The 15,284-nt window shown below is 49.2% G+C and overlaps 1 protein-coding gene across 11 annotated transcripts in view; it reads right to left on the bottom strand.

Annotated features, from left to right (window-relative positions):
• Positions 1 to 15,284, bottom strand: part of DGKZ (diacylglycerol kinase zeta) — a 97,896-nt gene that overhangs the window by 56,199 nt on the left and 26,413 nt on the right. For 7 of the 11 annotated variants that reach the window (XM_032775090.2, XM_075065273.1, XM_032775092.2 and 4 more), the window contains exon 2: positions 8,249 to 8,347. The exons of the other annotated variants lie outside the window; for them this stretch is intronic. In XM_032775090.2, coding sequence (XP_032630981.1) covers positions 8,249 to 8,347 — 99 coding nt within the window. The remainder of the gene's footprint in view (positions 1 to 8,248; positions 8,348 to 15,284) is intronic. 11 annotated transcript variants of the gene reach the window in all.

Below are 15,284 nucleotides of genomic sequence, written 5' to 3'. Positions count from 1 at the left end.
TTTAACCAGCGTGGTGGGGTGAGGTCTATACCCACTGAGCCAGAGATTCACCCCCTTCCCCAAAGCCCTCATTTCCTCCACCTCCCCCCCCACAACAACACACAAATGAGAGACACGACCCTAGGGGAGAGGAGGAAGGGGAAAGGGCGGGAAAAGCCCGTGTGACCTGATCCGATGCAGAGGAGCCGAGTTCCTGCAAGTGAAGAGCCCGCAACAGAGGAGCAGAGCCAGCCCTGCACAGATTAAGTCCTAGTTTGGAGAGCGAGGGCTCTGTTTATCCCTCCACCTCCTCCCCACGCTGCAAACTGTGACAGCGCTTGTTAAAATAATTGAATGTACTTCCTCTTTGAGTAGCCCTGAAGGCAGGCTTTCCCGGAGGTGGCGGGGGTGGGGGGAGAGAAAGAAAAGACTCTCACTGTCTCTCAACTCTCAGACACCCCAGTGGACCCCAGCACACACACCTGAGAGCAATGATACTTTATTGGTCTGACAAACTTAAGCATAAAAGAATGAGCTCTCAGCTGCTCTGTGTCCGAGATGGGGACAATCTGCCTGGGACAGGACTTCACCCTGTGTTCAAGGTACCCTCACCCCATCCACTGTCATTAGTGTCCATTCCTGACCCAATGGCAGGCTTCTGCGTATTCCAAACACACACGGACACAGCAAAAGGTTGCAGGCAGCCCAATACCAACTCAGATAACTGTCCTCATTTCCACCGTTGCCCCTCAGCTCTCCCTCCCATGTGTCCCTGCCATTCAGCCAGGGCACAGACATGCCTGGAGCCAGTAACTCCAGCAAATGTCACCCTTCCAGCTCATTTCCTTCCCTTTGTTAACAGCTTCTCTAGATAAACAGATTTAGTGACATGGCTCCCACTTACAGGGACATTTCATTCATTGGGAGGGATGCGACCCGGGCACACGGTGACGTGCTGCCTTCTCTGTGTACAATGACGTTGCTGTTGCATTCAGATGTGATTTCATGGAGTAATCTCAACCCAACCGCCCACCCGCCCCAGGCACCACCCCGGGCCGGAGGCTGGCCGAGAGCAGGGAACTTCCTGTTGGACAGTCCCTGTCTGGCCTCCCTGCAGGGACACAGTGAGGGGCACATACCCTGTTCGTTCCTTTCACAAACTACCCACTTCTGCAACTCCATTTGTACATGTGACAAGAGTTTCTTCTTGAGCCCAGGCAGTAAGATAGAGAAGTAGGGGCTGGGGTGGTGATGTAGCGGGGAGTGGGGGTTTCCTGCTCACTTAGCATTTAATAATTAAAAAAATAGTAAATTTAGTGCTCCTGAAAGGTGCCGAATTGACAACTCTGGAGACTGAGGCGTCTGTTTTTCCACAGGTCAAGTACAGCATCCCTCCTCTCCCTTTGAGAGATCCCCCTTTGGGGCAAGAGGTCTCCATGGCTCATTCAGTTCTTGGCCTCCCTGTTGGGTCTACCAACAAGGAGGGAGACTAGCATCCAGGCTAGGGGTGGTACATGCTGTGGATACCACTCCATTAGCATCTGTATTGAAGTCCACCAAATCATTTCACAGCTAAAGAACAAGTATCAGATGGGAACAGCCTTTGGGTCCTATTGACATATGCTGGACTGGAACCAGTGACCTAGAGGTAAAAGCCTCCCTGTATCCTATTCACCAGGCCACCTTAGCCTGCCAGTCCCCTTGATCAGGGTCCAGATAGGAACCAGTGACCTAGACGATTACAGCCCCGCATCAATCAGAGTTCACTTGGGCCTGTCAGTCCCTCAGAATTCTCTCTTGTGACCTGTAGAAAAGTGTTATGGTGCTTTGTCCAAGTTTGAATACGTCCACCCAAGACACCCAGGAAGCAGTCTGGGGGTGCAACTGTAGAGAATGCAGGCGCTGGAGGGTGTTATCTGCTGCTGACATTTTGTACATCTCCCCTCTCAAGCTTTCTTCATGTTGCCCTCTACCCATAGGGCCCCCTCCCAATTCCTATCTGACCAGACAGCAGAGCTGTGACTGATACACAAGGAACAGCTCCGCAGGCTGTGAAGGGGCCATCGCTGCAGTCATTTTGCAGAGCAGAGTGGCACTGAAGACTCACTCTTCCTACGATATTCATAAGTAGTAAGTGAGTCAGTGGTTATTGTTATTTAAGACAAAACCACTGGTAATTAGAGCCTCTAGAAACGCACACAGCTGTACTGAATCACTGCATGACCTTACTGATGGATCTCATCTTTTCTCTCCTTGTCTCCTTTGACAGTTTATTCCCCTCACCTCACCATGTCACCTCTAAAATTAGCCTGGGAGAACTCTTTGCGTTTGTTTGAACAGCACCCAGCACACTTTAGAGGCTGGTGAGAGACTATAGCAAATTCATAACCACCAAATGTCAAGGTTCTTTCTGACAGAGCAACACAGTCAAACACAGGGCCAGCTCCCTTGCTGCTGATGGGTATCTAGAAAGCAGCTCACAGGAAACCATTAACCAGAGGAGAGCCAGGAACCAAAAGCTGAGCAGCAGCTACTGTTACACGCAGCTATATATCCTGACAAGATCTTTGTCACTGCAGAGGGAACAAACAGTTGTAGCAAAGCAGCAGCAGGAGATGCCGATAGGACAAGACATTAGCAATTCTTGAACCTTGCAGTACAGAGCTGCTGCTTTTGCAGCAAATGCAGTTGGTTTTGGCCCTATTTTTGTTTTGCTGGCCAGGAAGGGAACCAGAGTTCTGCAGATGCCCAAGGGGCGGCAGCAGGAAACATTAACTTGTTGAAGCCCATGCTCAGCTCACTCTCCAGTAAAGCCCAGCTCGCATACAGGGGAGTAGGAGGACGACAGATTCCTCCCTGCATAAACACAAATCACTTATATCTCCCCTTCTGATGCCAAAAAGCATCTACAGAGAGCTCCTGCAGGGAGGGGCATAGCAGAGAGCAGACACTATGCCTCTCTAGCCCCTACAGCACTCCTTTTCCTGCCAGCTCCATTCCAGGCTCTGGGCCATTTCCTGCCCCAAGTACCTGTCTCTTCTAGCTACGAAGAGCAACAGCCCTTAGCTCTGCATGATGTTCCAAAGGAACCTAAAGGGCCTGCAAAGGGGCTGCCTGATCTCAGGAGCTGGAGGGAGTGTGGATTTCTTGGGCATGTAGGTATGCCTCAGCACTCCCAGAGTGGTTGGGGTGCTAGCTGTAACAATCATGGGTGTGATGCTGAAAGGAAGGGGGCACAGATTTCAGCTAGGCTACCCAGAAGGTGGCTCCTGAGCTGTCCATCATCATCATCCAGATTCACGTAGTGGGACTGGGTGATTATTTTTCCAATTTATTTTTTTTAAGACATAAAAATTGAGATGTATTTGGCCTCCATTGCTTTCAAGTGTCAGCGAGATGCCAGATCAGGGTGGTTGGGAGCGGCAGCATAGATCTTTCTAGGTCCCCCATCGTAAGCAGTGACATTCACCCTGCAGAGATCAGCCAGAGGCACTTGTGTCCTACTGACACACTTTGCATCTCTGGGCCCAGCGGCTTTGACAGCCCTAGGAGAGAACAGAGGCTCCATCAATTCCTGTTTCTCAACTATGTCACATGCAGACTTCCTGTTTTGGCCCCGCAGGAGATGGACATGCAAGTGAAAATACTACCGCCCCACGAGCAGGTGCTCAGCTCCACATGGATTCTGGCCACCCCTGAAAAGCCATTCATAATCCTGAGGTAAGAACAAGCAAAGTTCCACTTCCAAGGTGCTTCCAAAAGGCAAAGCAGCCAAAGGCCCCTCCATGGACCCATCCAGTCGTCCAAAGTCCTGTCTGTCAGAAGACTGTTTAGAGGCCAGTGTGGAATAAATGGAAGGTCTCATCCAGTTCCCAGTGCATGAATGACAATCACAGCACAGAGCCTGGGAAATGAGTGGGCCACAGAGGCTGAACTCTTCTCTCTTCCCAAATGGGCTGGTGTCCCCTCCAGTGCGGTTCGAAAGGAAAGAGAAACTCTTGCACAGAATCAACAATGCAAATCTCTTTCTAAAGCCCACACACATGAGAGACTAACACCCATGTGCAGTTTGGACGGGGAAATTAAAGGGCTCCGTCGCCTTCTATTGCTGTCACCAGTTTCAGTCTGATGCATTCAAGCAGAAACCACAGCTCTCAGCAATGATCCTCCGAAGGGCTGTTCCCCCTGAGCCACCACCACATAGCCCTGAGTCAAGTTTTCCAAGCAACTGAGCTTGGGCTCCATTCTGGGAAATGCACCTGTAACCACAGAGAAAGCAGCAGTTCCTGCAGGTGCCCAAGCCAGCTAGCAGAGTCTGTAATGAAGAGGAGAGAGAGGACTTGGAGGGTGAGGAATCAATGGCACTTCTGAAAAATCAGGCCCAAAGCACCTTGCCTAAAGTCACAGAGGAAGTCCATGGCAGAGCCAGGAAACGCAACCCAGACTTTCCGGGTCCCAGTCCAGTGCTTTAACCATAAGCCCAAGCATGGTATGCTTTGGCCCATGCTCAGGAGGAGTTTCCATCCTAGCTCATTTAACTGTGGACATTATCATTCATGTAAGTGTCTAATCCTGTTTTTAATCTTTGGTGTCACATATAATTTGTGGCAGTGAGTTCCAGAGGTTAATCATGCATTATGTAAATAGTAATTCCTTTTAGCAGTTTTAAATTTTCTGCCTTTCACAAAATGTCCACTGGATTTTGTATTATGAGAAAGGGTAAGTAAGAGCGATTTCCCTCCTCCAGACCATTCATTATTCTGTGTGCCTCTATCATGTCCCCTCTCATTTTCCTCCTTTCTAAACTTATCACTCTCAGTCTCTCTTCATGTGAAAGTCTCTCCAGGCCACTAATCTTTTTCATGGATGGTCTCTCGGGCCTGTTTCTTTTTCTGTGCTGTCCTTTGGGAGACAAGGCGACGAAAATTCCAGAATTCCAGGCGAGGAGGTAACATTCATTTGCAGAATAGCATAATAGTCTGTCCTGTCCTTTATACAGCCGGACACGCTGATAGGAGCTAGCAATCCTGGGCATCATGCAACATGGAAAAAGACACTTGGCCACTGGCCAGGTTTCTGCCTATTGCTTGTTGACACTGCCTTTGCACACAGTAAGATGACTTTGCTAGCGCCCCCAACCCCAGACTGCTGCCTTTGCTCTCTTGCTTCCAGTACTGCTGGGGAAAGCACTCTGGGAGCACCAGTATAAGAAAGCAATCCAAACACCAGGCGTCAGTGTCTCACAACGGCTGGGTGGATGTTGCAGGAATGGGCACTAAAGGATTAACATACACACTAATGGGACTCAAGAATTGCTGTCAGCATAGAAGCCAGTTGGCTGGCTAATGGCTTCCTTTGGCTATGTATTTGCAGGCCTGAGCGTAAGAGGAACTGGGGCCAGAGCTAATGGGTAAATGCTATTGATCTCACTCATTCCACTCCAGGCCAGAGCTAAACAACCCACGTGTGCAGACTCTGCTGAGCTTCCTCTCTGAGGAGTGATTTTAAAAAGCTAAACAATCTGCCTCTCTAACTGGGCTAAGCTGTATGTGTGTCAGAAAAGTCTCCAAATGTTTGGAGGGGAAAATTTCAAAAGAGGGAGATGACTTAGAAGAAACTTGGGGCAGAATTTGGAGCATGAGACGAAGCAACAATGGGTTGGTTTGGAAGGCTTAAGATTTTTGTTGGTAAATGTTGATTTCACTATATACACACAAACTGACCAAAAATATTTCCACTGATAATAATCGAAGTGTAGAGAGGCAAAGTAAGAAAAATGCTGTGAGAGAACTTGGAGTTTGATTTAAGGTGAAGATTTGGACATATGCTGTGGACAGTGTGTGTTTGAATGGTAATACAGCTTTAACATTCTGAATCTCATCTACTATCATTACATAATTGCTGGTTGACACCTCCCACCCACTGTCTGACCCTCCATAATTTCCCACAACTGCAGAAGTGTAAATCAATAAAAATTGGGGAAAAATACTTAAAAATAAACATCAGCGTCATCCATCAAAATGATTTTTAAAAAAATCAAAATCAAATTTGCCAAGCCTATTAACGGGACAACAAGCTGAGCTCTGGAGAAAGGTCTCAATAGCAAGATGGATGAGGCTGAGGAATTATCTCCTGGTGCGAATCTCATCATTGGGGATGGTAGAGCCTCGCAGGACAAAAAACCAGAAAACTGCCGTTGCTCTGTGCTGAGCCCTGGAGAGCTTTCCTCCATCTCAAACTCTTCTAAGAGCACAGCACAGAGGAGTGCCCACGCCCCCTGACGTTTAAACTGCAGCACTTCATTTCCTTCCAAACCTCTTCATTCCGCCTCACAGAGATTTGGGGCTCGCTCATTTGTCCCTCCCCCACCAGGAGTGCCACACAAAGATGCAGGGTCTCAACCACACTGCCTCTATCCAAAAGACTTCCAAGAAGTCCCAGACTGAGCAGTGAACTGCTTACATCTCTGCTTGATTAAGCCTTTGGTGTCTAACAAAGGAGGTGTCAAGTATCAAGGGTAAGCCGTGTTAGTCTGCATCCACAAAAACAACAAGGAGTCCGGGGGCAACTTAAAGACTAACGTTTATTTGGGCATAAGCTTTCGTAGGTAAAAAAAATCTCCCTTCTTCAGATGCATGGAGTGAAAATGTAATGCCTGCATCTGTAATTTTCATTCCATGAATTTGAAGAAATGAGGTTTTTTCATCCACGAAAGCTTATGCCCAAATAAATCTGTTAGTCTTTAAGGTGCCATCGGACTCCTCCTTGTTTTTAACATAGGAGGGACACAGGACTGGGGATCACAAAGGGATTTGGCCTGGAAGGCACTGCTCACCACTGATTTGCCACCTACCACACAAGGCACTGAGGGAAGAGCAGGAAACATGGAAACACAGGGGTTATTGTGCAGAGAGAATGGCACAAGCACATTAAGCAATAGGGTGACCAGATGTCCCAATTTTATAGGGACAGTCCCAATTTTTGGATCTTTTTCTCATATAGGCTCCTATTACCCCTGACCTGATTTTTCACATTTGCTGTCTGGGCACCCTATTAAGCAAAAACAAGGAAACAAAGATCTTCAGAGCAGGCACTACACGCTCCAGTGTGTCTGTGCCGCACCCAGCACAGCGGGCACAATGGGAGCCTCTGAGTGTTATACTACAAAGAGCAATTAAAGAGAATTTGGGACCAAGACCTGGGACCACCCCCTCAGCTCACCTAATGGAATCTGCCCTCAGGACTCACCTCTCTAGGTCCTGCCCCACTTCAGTGAAGAGAGATGGTCTGAGGTATCACTCCTGGGGCACAACTTGTCTAATACCAGACATGGCCTGACCAAAGGTGTTCCCATCCATACCCCGCATGCTCAGACTCTCCTGAAGCTTGGCTTCATGCCCTGATCTGACCCACATGCCCTCCCGCAACCCCTTGGACACTTTTGCTTAGATCAGTAGCTCACAACCTTTCCAGACTACTGTACCCCTTTCAGGAGTTTGATTTGTCTTGCATACTTCCTAGTTTCACCTCACTTAAAAACTACTTGCTTTCAAAATCAGACACAAAAATACAAAGAAGTGTCACAGCCCACTAGTACTGAAATATTGCTTACTGTCTCATTTTTACCATATAATTATAAACAAATCAATTGGAATATGAATATTGCACTTACATTTCAGTGTATAGTATATAGAGCAGTATAAACAAGCCACTGTTTGTATGAAATTTTAGTTTGTACTGACTTTGCTAGTGCTTTTTATGTATCCTGTTGTAAAACTAGGCAAATCTCTAGATGAGTTGATGCACCCCCTGGAAGACCTCTGCATATCCTGGGTTGAGAACCACTGATTTAGATCATCTATCAGTCTTAGGTCTTTATAGAGCGCGAGTTGTCATGATTCTAGGTACTACAGTGTCATAAATCTGGAACGGTCACCAACTGCTCCACTGTCCTCCATCTCTGCAGCCAGCAGAAATGCTCATGGACAGCGACACTGTAAGGTCACAAGCTTCACAGTAGCAGAATAACCAGGGCAAGGCTGCCGCGTTAGCAGATGAAAGTCCAGCACAGAGTGCTGCCCTCTGGGACAAGGTTAGTGACACACACAGTAGGCAGGCAGGCCGGCCCTCAGAAGCCTTTTTTAGTGCAGACACAAGAGGGTAACGTTAGGTGAGACACGCATGGGAGGGAGGAGAGCTCTTGATCAGCAATGCTGCTGCAGCTGCCGAAACTACACGGCTTGGGCAAGTTAATAAAAATGCCACATACTTATACACTGCTGGCCTGTGCTTTATCCTCCTGGATTCCCAACGGCTGGGCTGGCTGCCCTGGAGGAAAGGGAGAACGCCTTTGTGGGGCAGGTGGAGTCTAGGGACACAAAGAGAGTGGTCAGCAAGCTCCACATATCCCCATCTGCCAACACTATGACATGCACAGCCTCCCCTCCCACCATGAAGCAACCTTGCCCTCTCACCCCCATCCTCAACACCCAGCACTCTGAGGCCCCCACCTTGGTTGCACCCCCCACAGCGCATGCATCACCACTCCTGGGAAGTTATTATTTGGGGGAAGTTGTGGCCTGTGTTACACACGTCAGATTAGATGATCACAATAGTCCCTTCTGACCTTGGCCTGTATGAGCCACTCCAGCAGCTTAATGCCAGCAACATGTCACTGAAGCCCATACCTGTGCCTTGGGTGTAATACCACATTACTAAATTCACTTTAAATACAATAAAAGGTCACACCATGGTGGGAAGGGAAAGACCTCCGTTTCCATTTTATAGCCAGCAAAGACCAAACACAGCCCTCAGGCCGCTACTGCCATCAGCTGGGACTATCCTGGGAAGTGGGCAGCAGAGCCGGTTTGTGCCCATAGTCAATCAGCCACCAAGCCCAAAACACATTGGGCAAAGTCTGAAAATCTGCACTAATGACCCTCTGCAAGGGACCCTGTCATAAACAGATAGCTCAGGGTTAATGTTTCTTTTGCCTGTAAAGGGTTAACAAAGGGAACCACACACCTGACCAGAGGACCAATCAGGAAACTGGATTTTTCAAAGCTCAGGAAGGGAATTTTTGGGTGTGTGTCTTTTGTCTGAGTCTCTGTTCTGTTGCTCTTGGCTCTGAGAGTGAACTTTCTCTCTTCAAGCTTCTGTAATCTTCTGTTTCCAAGTTATAAGTACAAAGGTAAAAACAGGTAATCTCATGTTTTTTGTATTTACACTGTGTGTAGTTTGCTGGATGTTTAAACTGTATTTCTTTTTGAATAAGGCTGTAATCATTTTTCTTTTAAGCAACTGATCCTGTATACTGTCAACCTTGATACAGAGAACATTTTAGTCTTTCTTCTTTTTAAGACCTGTTTGAGATTTTTCCTAGTAGGGACTCAAGGGATTGAGCCTGGAGCTCACCAGGGAATTGGTGGAGGGAAAAGAAGGAGGGGGAAGGTAAATCCTCTCTGTTTTGTGTTTCAAGGAATTGAAGCAGGGAAATCTCAGTGTACCCAGGGCGGGAAGTTCTGAGGGAGAGTAAAGAGGGGAAGGGAAGTGGATTATTTCCCTTTGTTGTAGACTCAGGGCATCTGAGTCTTGGGGTCCCCCAGGGAAGGTTTTGGGGAGACGAGAGTGAGCCAAACACTGGAATTTTTGGCTGGTGGCAGCGCTATCAGATCCAAGCTGGTAATTCAGTTTAGAGGTTTCATACTAGCATCTTATTTTCTGAATTCTAAGGTTCAGATCTGAGTAGGAAAGCTATGATAGACCCCTAAGCTTCTGGCCATGAGGTCAGGACGCCCCTCAGGTCACATCTCTAATTCCTGCACCCCTGGAAACACTGTGGGGACCTCAGGAATGGCAGGGGTGGGGGAAAATTAGACCATATCTCTTCTATATCCTCTTCCACTGATTCACTGCACTTGCAGGCTCAACTCTGAGACAACAAAATAGATGCAGATGACGACTTTCACCACCAGGTGGCAGCACTGCCCTATGAGCAGCAAGAGTGCATGGGTAATGTGCTTCAAACCGCTGCCTGTGTGTGACCCAGATACTTGTCAGCAAGGCTGAGGGAGTAGAGTCAGGTGGTTGATCTAACAGCAGGAACTGTATTCCCGGCCCCCGCCCTCCTGCCCATTGCACCACACTGGTTCCTGTCCCTTGGCAGCCCTCACTCCAACACCTTGGCTGCTAGTCACAGCTATTGATTTGAATTTCAAATAAATGATACAGGCACCTGACAAACTTTGCATGAACCAGCACAAAGCCTTGTTTAGTCAGGACAGCTGGGAAAACAAGAGCCAAGATATTTGCACCCCGAATTCCACTACAGCTCAACCTCTGGACACCAGTCTTAGGGAAAAGCAGTCGCACTTACGACCAGGCAAAAGGGCAGTGGGAATGGCTTACTTGGCTTTTGTTCAGCAATTCAAATCCAAACCAAATGAGTGGCCTGTGTGTGCAGTGAATTAGCCACCACAGAAACTAGAGGGCCCATTTAGCCTGCTGTCTGCTCTCCACAGTATTCAAATTACAGTCAAAGTTTTCAGGCAGGTGACGGCCTGATGTCAGGCACCTGTACAATTGGGTCCTTGCTGGCAGCTTCGGACAAGAGGTGTGATGTCCTCCTTCACTTCCCAGAGGGGGCGTGCAGGGCAGTGATGAGATGTACACACAGCACCCAAACCACCAATGAACAACAGTGTCTATAAAAAGCCGCTACCTGGACTGACAGCTCCAATTTCAAGCTCCAGCTGAATGACACATCCTTGAAACAAGGTTTATAAGGCAGCCCCAGCACAGCCTGAGAGGGTTGCAGGACCGCAGTGCTGCCCACCTTAAATGGGCAACTTGAATTGCCCTGTTGCTCCTCCTCATGTACCACACAGGCCAGCCCAGTCATACATCCCAGCGTCTCTTTTGGACAGCCCACCAGCCTCCGCCATAGGGCACTATCAGCTCTTAGAGCCAGCATCCTGCCTGTCCCATGTGCCTCTCCCACTGATCTGATAACCACATGATCACCTTCTGATGGCACCGTGCCCCCTATTGAAGGGGAGAGGGGGACGCTCATGGGGAAGATTGCAAGAAAGGAGCTCTTGTCACATGCATCTGGAAAACATGGGACAGCAAGGCAGGGTGGGCGTGTTTGTTGGGGGAGGGGGATTACTGCCATTACAAGGACTACCAAGTACCTAGATAGGTAGAAAGGCAGGTGGATTTACAAGTGGAGTTAGCTAGGTCTGGAGGAGCAATGACACATGCAGGCCTATGTCCGCCAGCATCCAGCACAAGGGTGCAACAGCAAGGAAACAGCCCAGCAAGTGTGTCCAAGCCCCTGGCCTAAGCCCTGCTGTCCCCTACACTGGGACGATCTACTGCTCCACAGAGGAGAGGAAGGATTGCTGGATCTTATCTCCTCCCTGATTAGGAGCTGGCTGAGAGGGATGCTACTGTGTTAATGCCCATGCAAGCCCCAGTAAAACAGATCCCAGTTCAATGCTCAAAGAAAGTCACTGAAGGACCCCATCCCAGTGGAGCAGCCCCTTAATCCTGCCATCTGCCAGCCCCTAAGGGAGGCAAAATCCACGGAGAACCTCCCGTGTTTTAACACAGTCAGCTGGCTGCCAAGTGCCTGCAGCAACGCTCCTGGGTGTGATGTGCTTTTTAACGGTGACCCCCGGTTTTGCAGTAAGAGGCTTACAGCAGAATCAGGGCAACTCAAGGCACTGGTCATTGATGGCACTGACTAGAAGATAAGATACAAATAATCCGATTGAGAGAACTTTCACACAGAGCAGCCAGCACGTGGCCCAGCACATTCCCCTTCCCCTGAGGGCTATGTGGCGAAAGTGGGTCCCAGCCAGCATCTGCATGGACTCCCACTCCTTAAGCACTTCAGGGCTGATGTGTGTTGAGGCTTGAGATTCTTCACCCCACCAATGGAGCCAGACAATCTCCCCTAGGGGGAGAGGAGAATTCAGCTCTGGGCTTCCCTGGGCTCCTGACACAGACTTCAAGAGAGGGAGGGGGAGACGTGACCTAGGAAGAAGAGAAGGGAGATTCCTAGGGCTGGAGCGTCAACTCTACTGGATACACACGGTGGAACTGCACCTGGGCCATCTGTCACACTAGAGTTCCAGCAGCGGGTGAACGGCAGGCTGTTTGTGGCACCAGCACTTCCCGTAGAGACAAGCTGCACCACAGTAGGGGAAACCCCTTTGCAGTGAGGTGCTTTGTTAGCTTCCTGGGACAGAAGCCCATGGACTCATGTCACTTTCAACACAGACTTGGTTTCCAAGACCAGGACTGCCCCCAAATAGTCATCCTGGGAAGAGATGAACCTAGCATCCTGGGCCCCCTTGAAATGGACCAGAGGTGAAGCCTCTCTGGAGTGTGAGGAAAAATGAACCTGGACCAGATTTCTATGGCCCAAGGGGATGGTGTCAGGGCAGCATTTATTGGAACACACCCAAATGTGGGGTTGCGACCACCTTTGCATTATGACTCAAGTTTGCCATTACTTGCTGCTCCATGAATAGTTTGCTGAGCTGTTAAACTACTCTGCTTAGTGACCATTACTGACAGCAGGGCATGTTCTGCAGGGCACACAGAAGACAGTTGCAGTAGCCTTTGTAAGCACAGTGTGGCAGGCACATGCATGCACATGTGACTAAGTGAGCAGTTGGTGGGGATTAATCTGAGATGTTTGAATTCAATCAAAATCATGCTTCAGTCCTATAGCACCATGGTCAGGTCTCACCTCCCAACCAGGAGAGCATACAACCTCCCCCAAAGGTGAATGATGCTCAGTGCACCAGACCAACATCCAAATCGTAGGGATGGACAAATAACTACAGTTGCCTGCAAGGATCCCTCACCCCAGCAGATCCCTCGTTGCAGGGAGAGGTGCAAACCTATGACAGACTCTCATCAGATGCAGAACCTGTGATCATAAACCAGAGGTGGAGACCGAGTCACAAAGCACATTCCAAACCTAGCAAGGAGCAACTTCAACCAGCGTCACAGGGAGAGACTGGCCATGGTCCACACACAAAGGAGCCAGAAAGTCTCCAAATGATCACGGACCAAAAAAAAAAAGACAATCAAAAAGCAACGAGGAGGAGCTGGGCCTGGACAAGGGAGAGCTGTGGAGATGGCATCAAGCTACCTATCACTGGGTATTAACCCCCAACAGAGGCTGAAGCCCTTCCCTAGGCAGATCATGCCATCTGTGACACAGACCTGAGAGCTCCACCTCCGTTACACACTGGCTGTATTTGTATAGCTTGTCAAGCCAATGAAGTATAAACTGAATGCAGGCATTTCACATCAGTGTCTCGCTGAATATACCCAGTACAGGGAGGGGAGGGAGAAAAAAAGCCTCTGTTTCCCTTTCCTTTCTCCCACCAGCCACGGGCTTTCAGCTCCCCTGAGTGAGGCAGTGGCCGTCTGCCCAGCACGACCAGGCAGAATTTAACTTTTTATTAGCTGAATTTGGGCCTGGTGAAAGATGCCTTACTCAGAGCCTAGGAGATGGAGGCCTCTATTTCTCCCCAGACTGGGGATAGCATAGGAAGCAGACTTCCCACACATCCAACTTTCTCCTTAGCCAGATCCAAACTCCACCGAAGGATCTAGAGATCTTGCTGCAGAAAGTCTCAGCATTCTACAGCTACTTCCGATCCATGCTGAAAAGTGTGAAAGTGTCTAACGGTCGCTGCAGCTTGTTTTGATGTTGATGTCCCCACACTTTCACTAGGCCTCATCTTGCTGAAGAGTTACAGTACGATCACAGAGTGGCTGGCCCCTGTAAAGGACGCATGTCCAGTCATCCTGTGACAAAATGTGCGCTCCCAGTTTGGCCAATTAAGAGGGTGGGGCAGCACCTGGGGGCTAAGAAAGGTCAGGAGTTACACCCAGTGAATCAGAGCAGTGTGGAGGAGACTGGAGTAGGTCTCTAGGGAAAGCTTTGCATGATAGAGGTGATAGAGGCCCCTGCAGAGAGGAGGAATTATCATCAAGAATTAAAGCAGAGGGGCTAACTGGCTGATCTTATAGACCCAAAGACAGGGCTGAGAGGCTGAAAAGGGCGGGGCGGGGGGAGGAAGCTAGGGAGAGGATAGCCAGCTGTCCTTACTGAGCCAGAAAGCCAAGGCCAGAGAAGGCTGGAGAGGGATGAAGGCTGGGAGCAGCAGTGGGAGATGCCTCTTGGAGCCGGACAGCTGGACCTAGAGGACCCTGGAAAGGCAAGAGAAATGAGGGAGGATGCTCCGGGGGTTTCTTCTGAAAATAGCAGGACTGCACGCCACTGGGAATGGGGGAAGTAGGGGAGAGGACATCTGCATACAGACAGGGGAGGACAGAGTCTGGGCATGGTTGAAAGCGCTAGTCCCTCATTGCTCCACATACCACACACAAGATGTCCTGAGTTTTTGTGACTTCTCACCCCAGTACAAGCAACAGACTGTGTGGGGGAGACTTTTGTTATGGACCATTTGGACTACATTGTTTTAATTATCCAACCCCACTGAGGTGTAACATTGAGACAAAAAAGCCTGAAGTGAAGTTATTGGGCCACCGTAGAGAGGGGAACTGAGGCAGGCATGCCTGTCACGCAGGGGCATATCATAGGAGGGTGCTCCAGGCAGGGCTACCCTATAACAAGCCCATTAGATGAAAGAGCAGTTCACTCCTCTTGGGGATATTGTTTCAGGCCCTCTACAAGCTCAGGAAGACAATGCTGTATTGGTTACCCTGGGTTCACCTTTCTGAGGTTTCCTTCACCACCACCATCACAGCAAGAAACTATTTATTTATTTAAAAGCAGAGATTCCAGGACACAGTTCTGTGGCCAGGGGTGAATTTAATAGCCACAGAATCGTGCGATACACCGCATCCTGCCAATGTCCTTCAGTCATGTCCTGGAAGGGCCAGCTGTAGGGGTGCAAAGGGCATTCAAGTCCCAAAACCTACCTGATTTCTTTGTTAGGACTATGGACTGGGGCTAAAGAGTCCCACCAGAGGTGCTGGACTCTGCAATGCAGACACCTGCCCATGTGAGGCTGGACTGAGAGCCTGACAATGTCAGATGGCAAGGATGTTCACCACTGACCTGGGCTGCACTGGAATCAATAACCCTGAGGAGGTAACAGGCTCCAACCCTCTCATCACAGGAGACAGCAAGTGTATGCTTGAGAACAGGCTACTGGGAGTCATCTCAAGGGATGACCTGGGAACAGCAGGAAATGAAACCAGAGGACCAAGGAAGCTATATTTAGAGGCTTCAACAGATCTCAGGAGAGACT

This window comes from Chelonoidis abingdonii, chromosome 4 (assembly GCF_003597395.2).
Source record: "Chelonoidis abingdonii isolate Lonesome George chromosome 4, CheloAbing_2.0, whole genome shotgun sequence".
Lineage (NCBI taxonomy): Eukaryota > Metazoa > Chordata > Testudines > Testudinidae > Chelonoidis > Chelonoidis abingdonii.
This window is presented reverse-complemented; position numbering and strand designations above follow the sequence as displayed.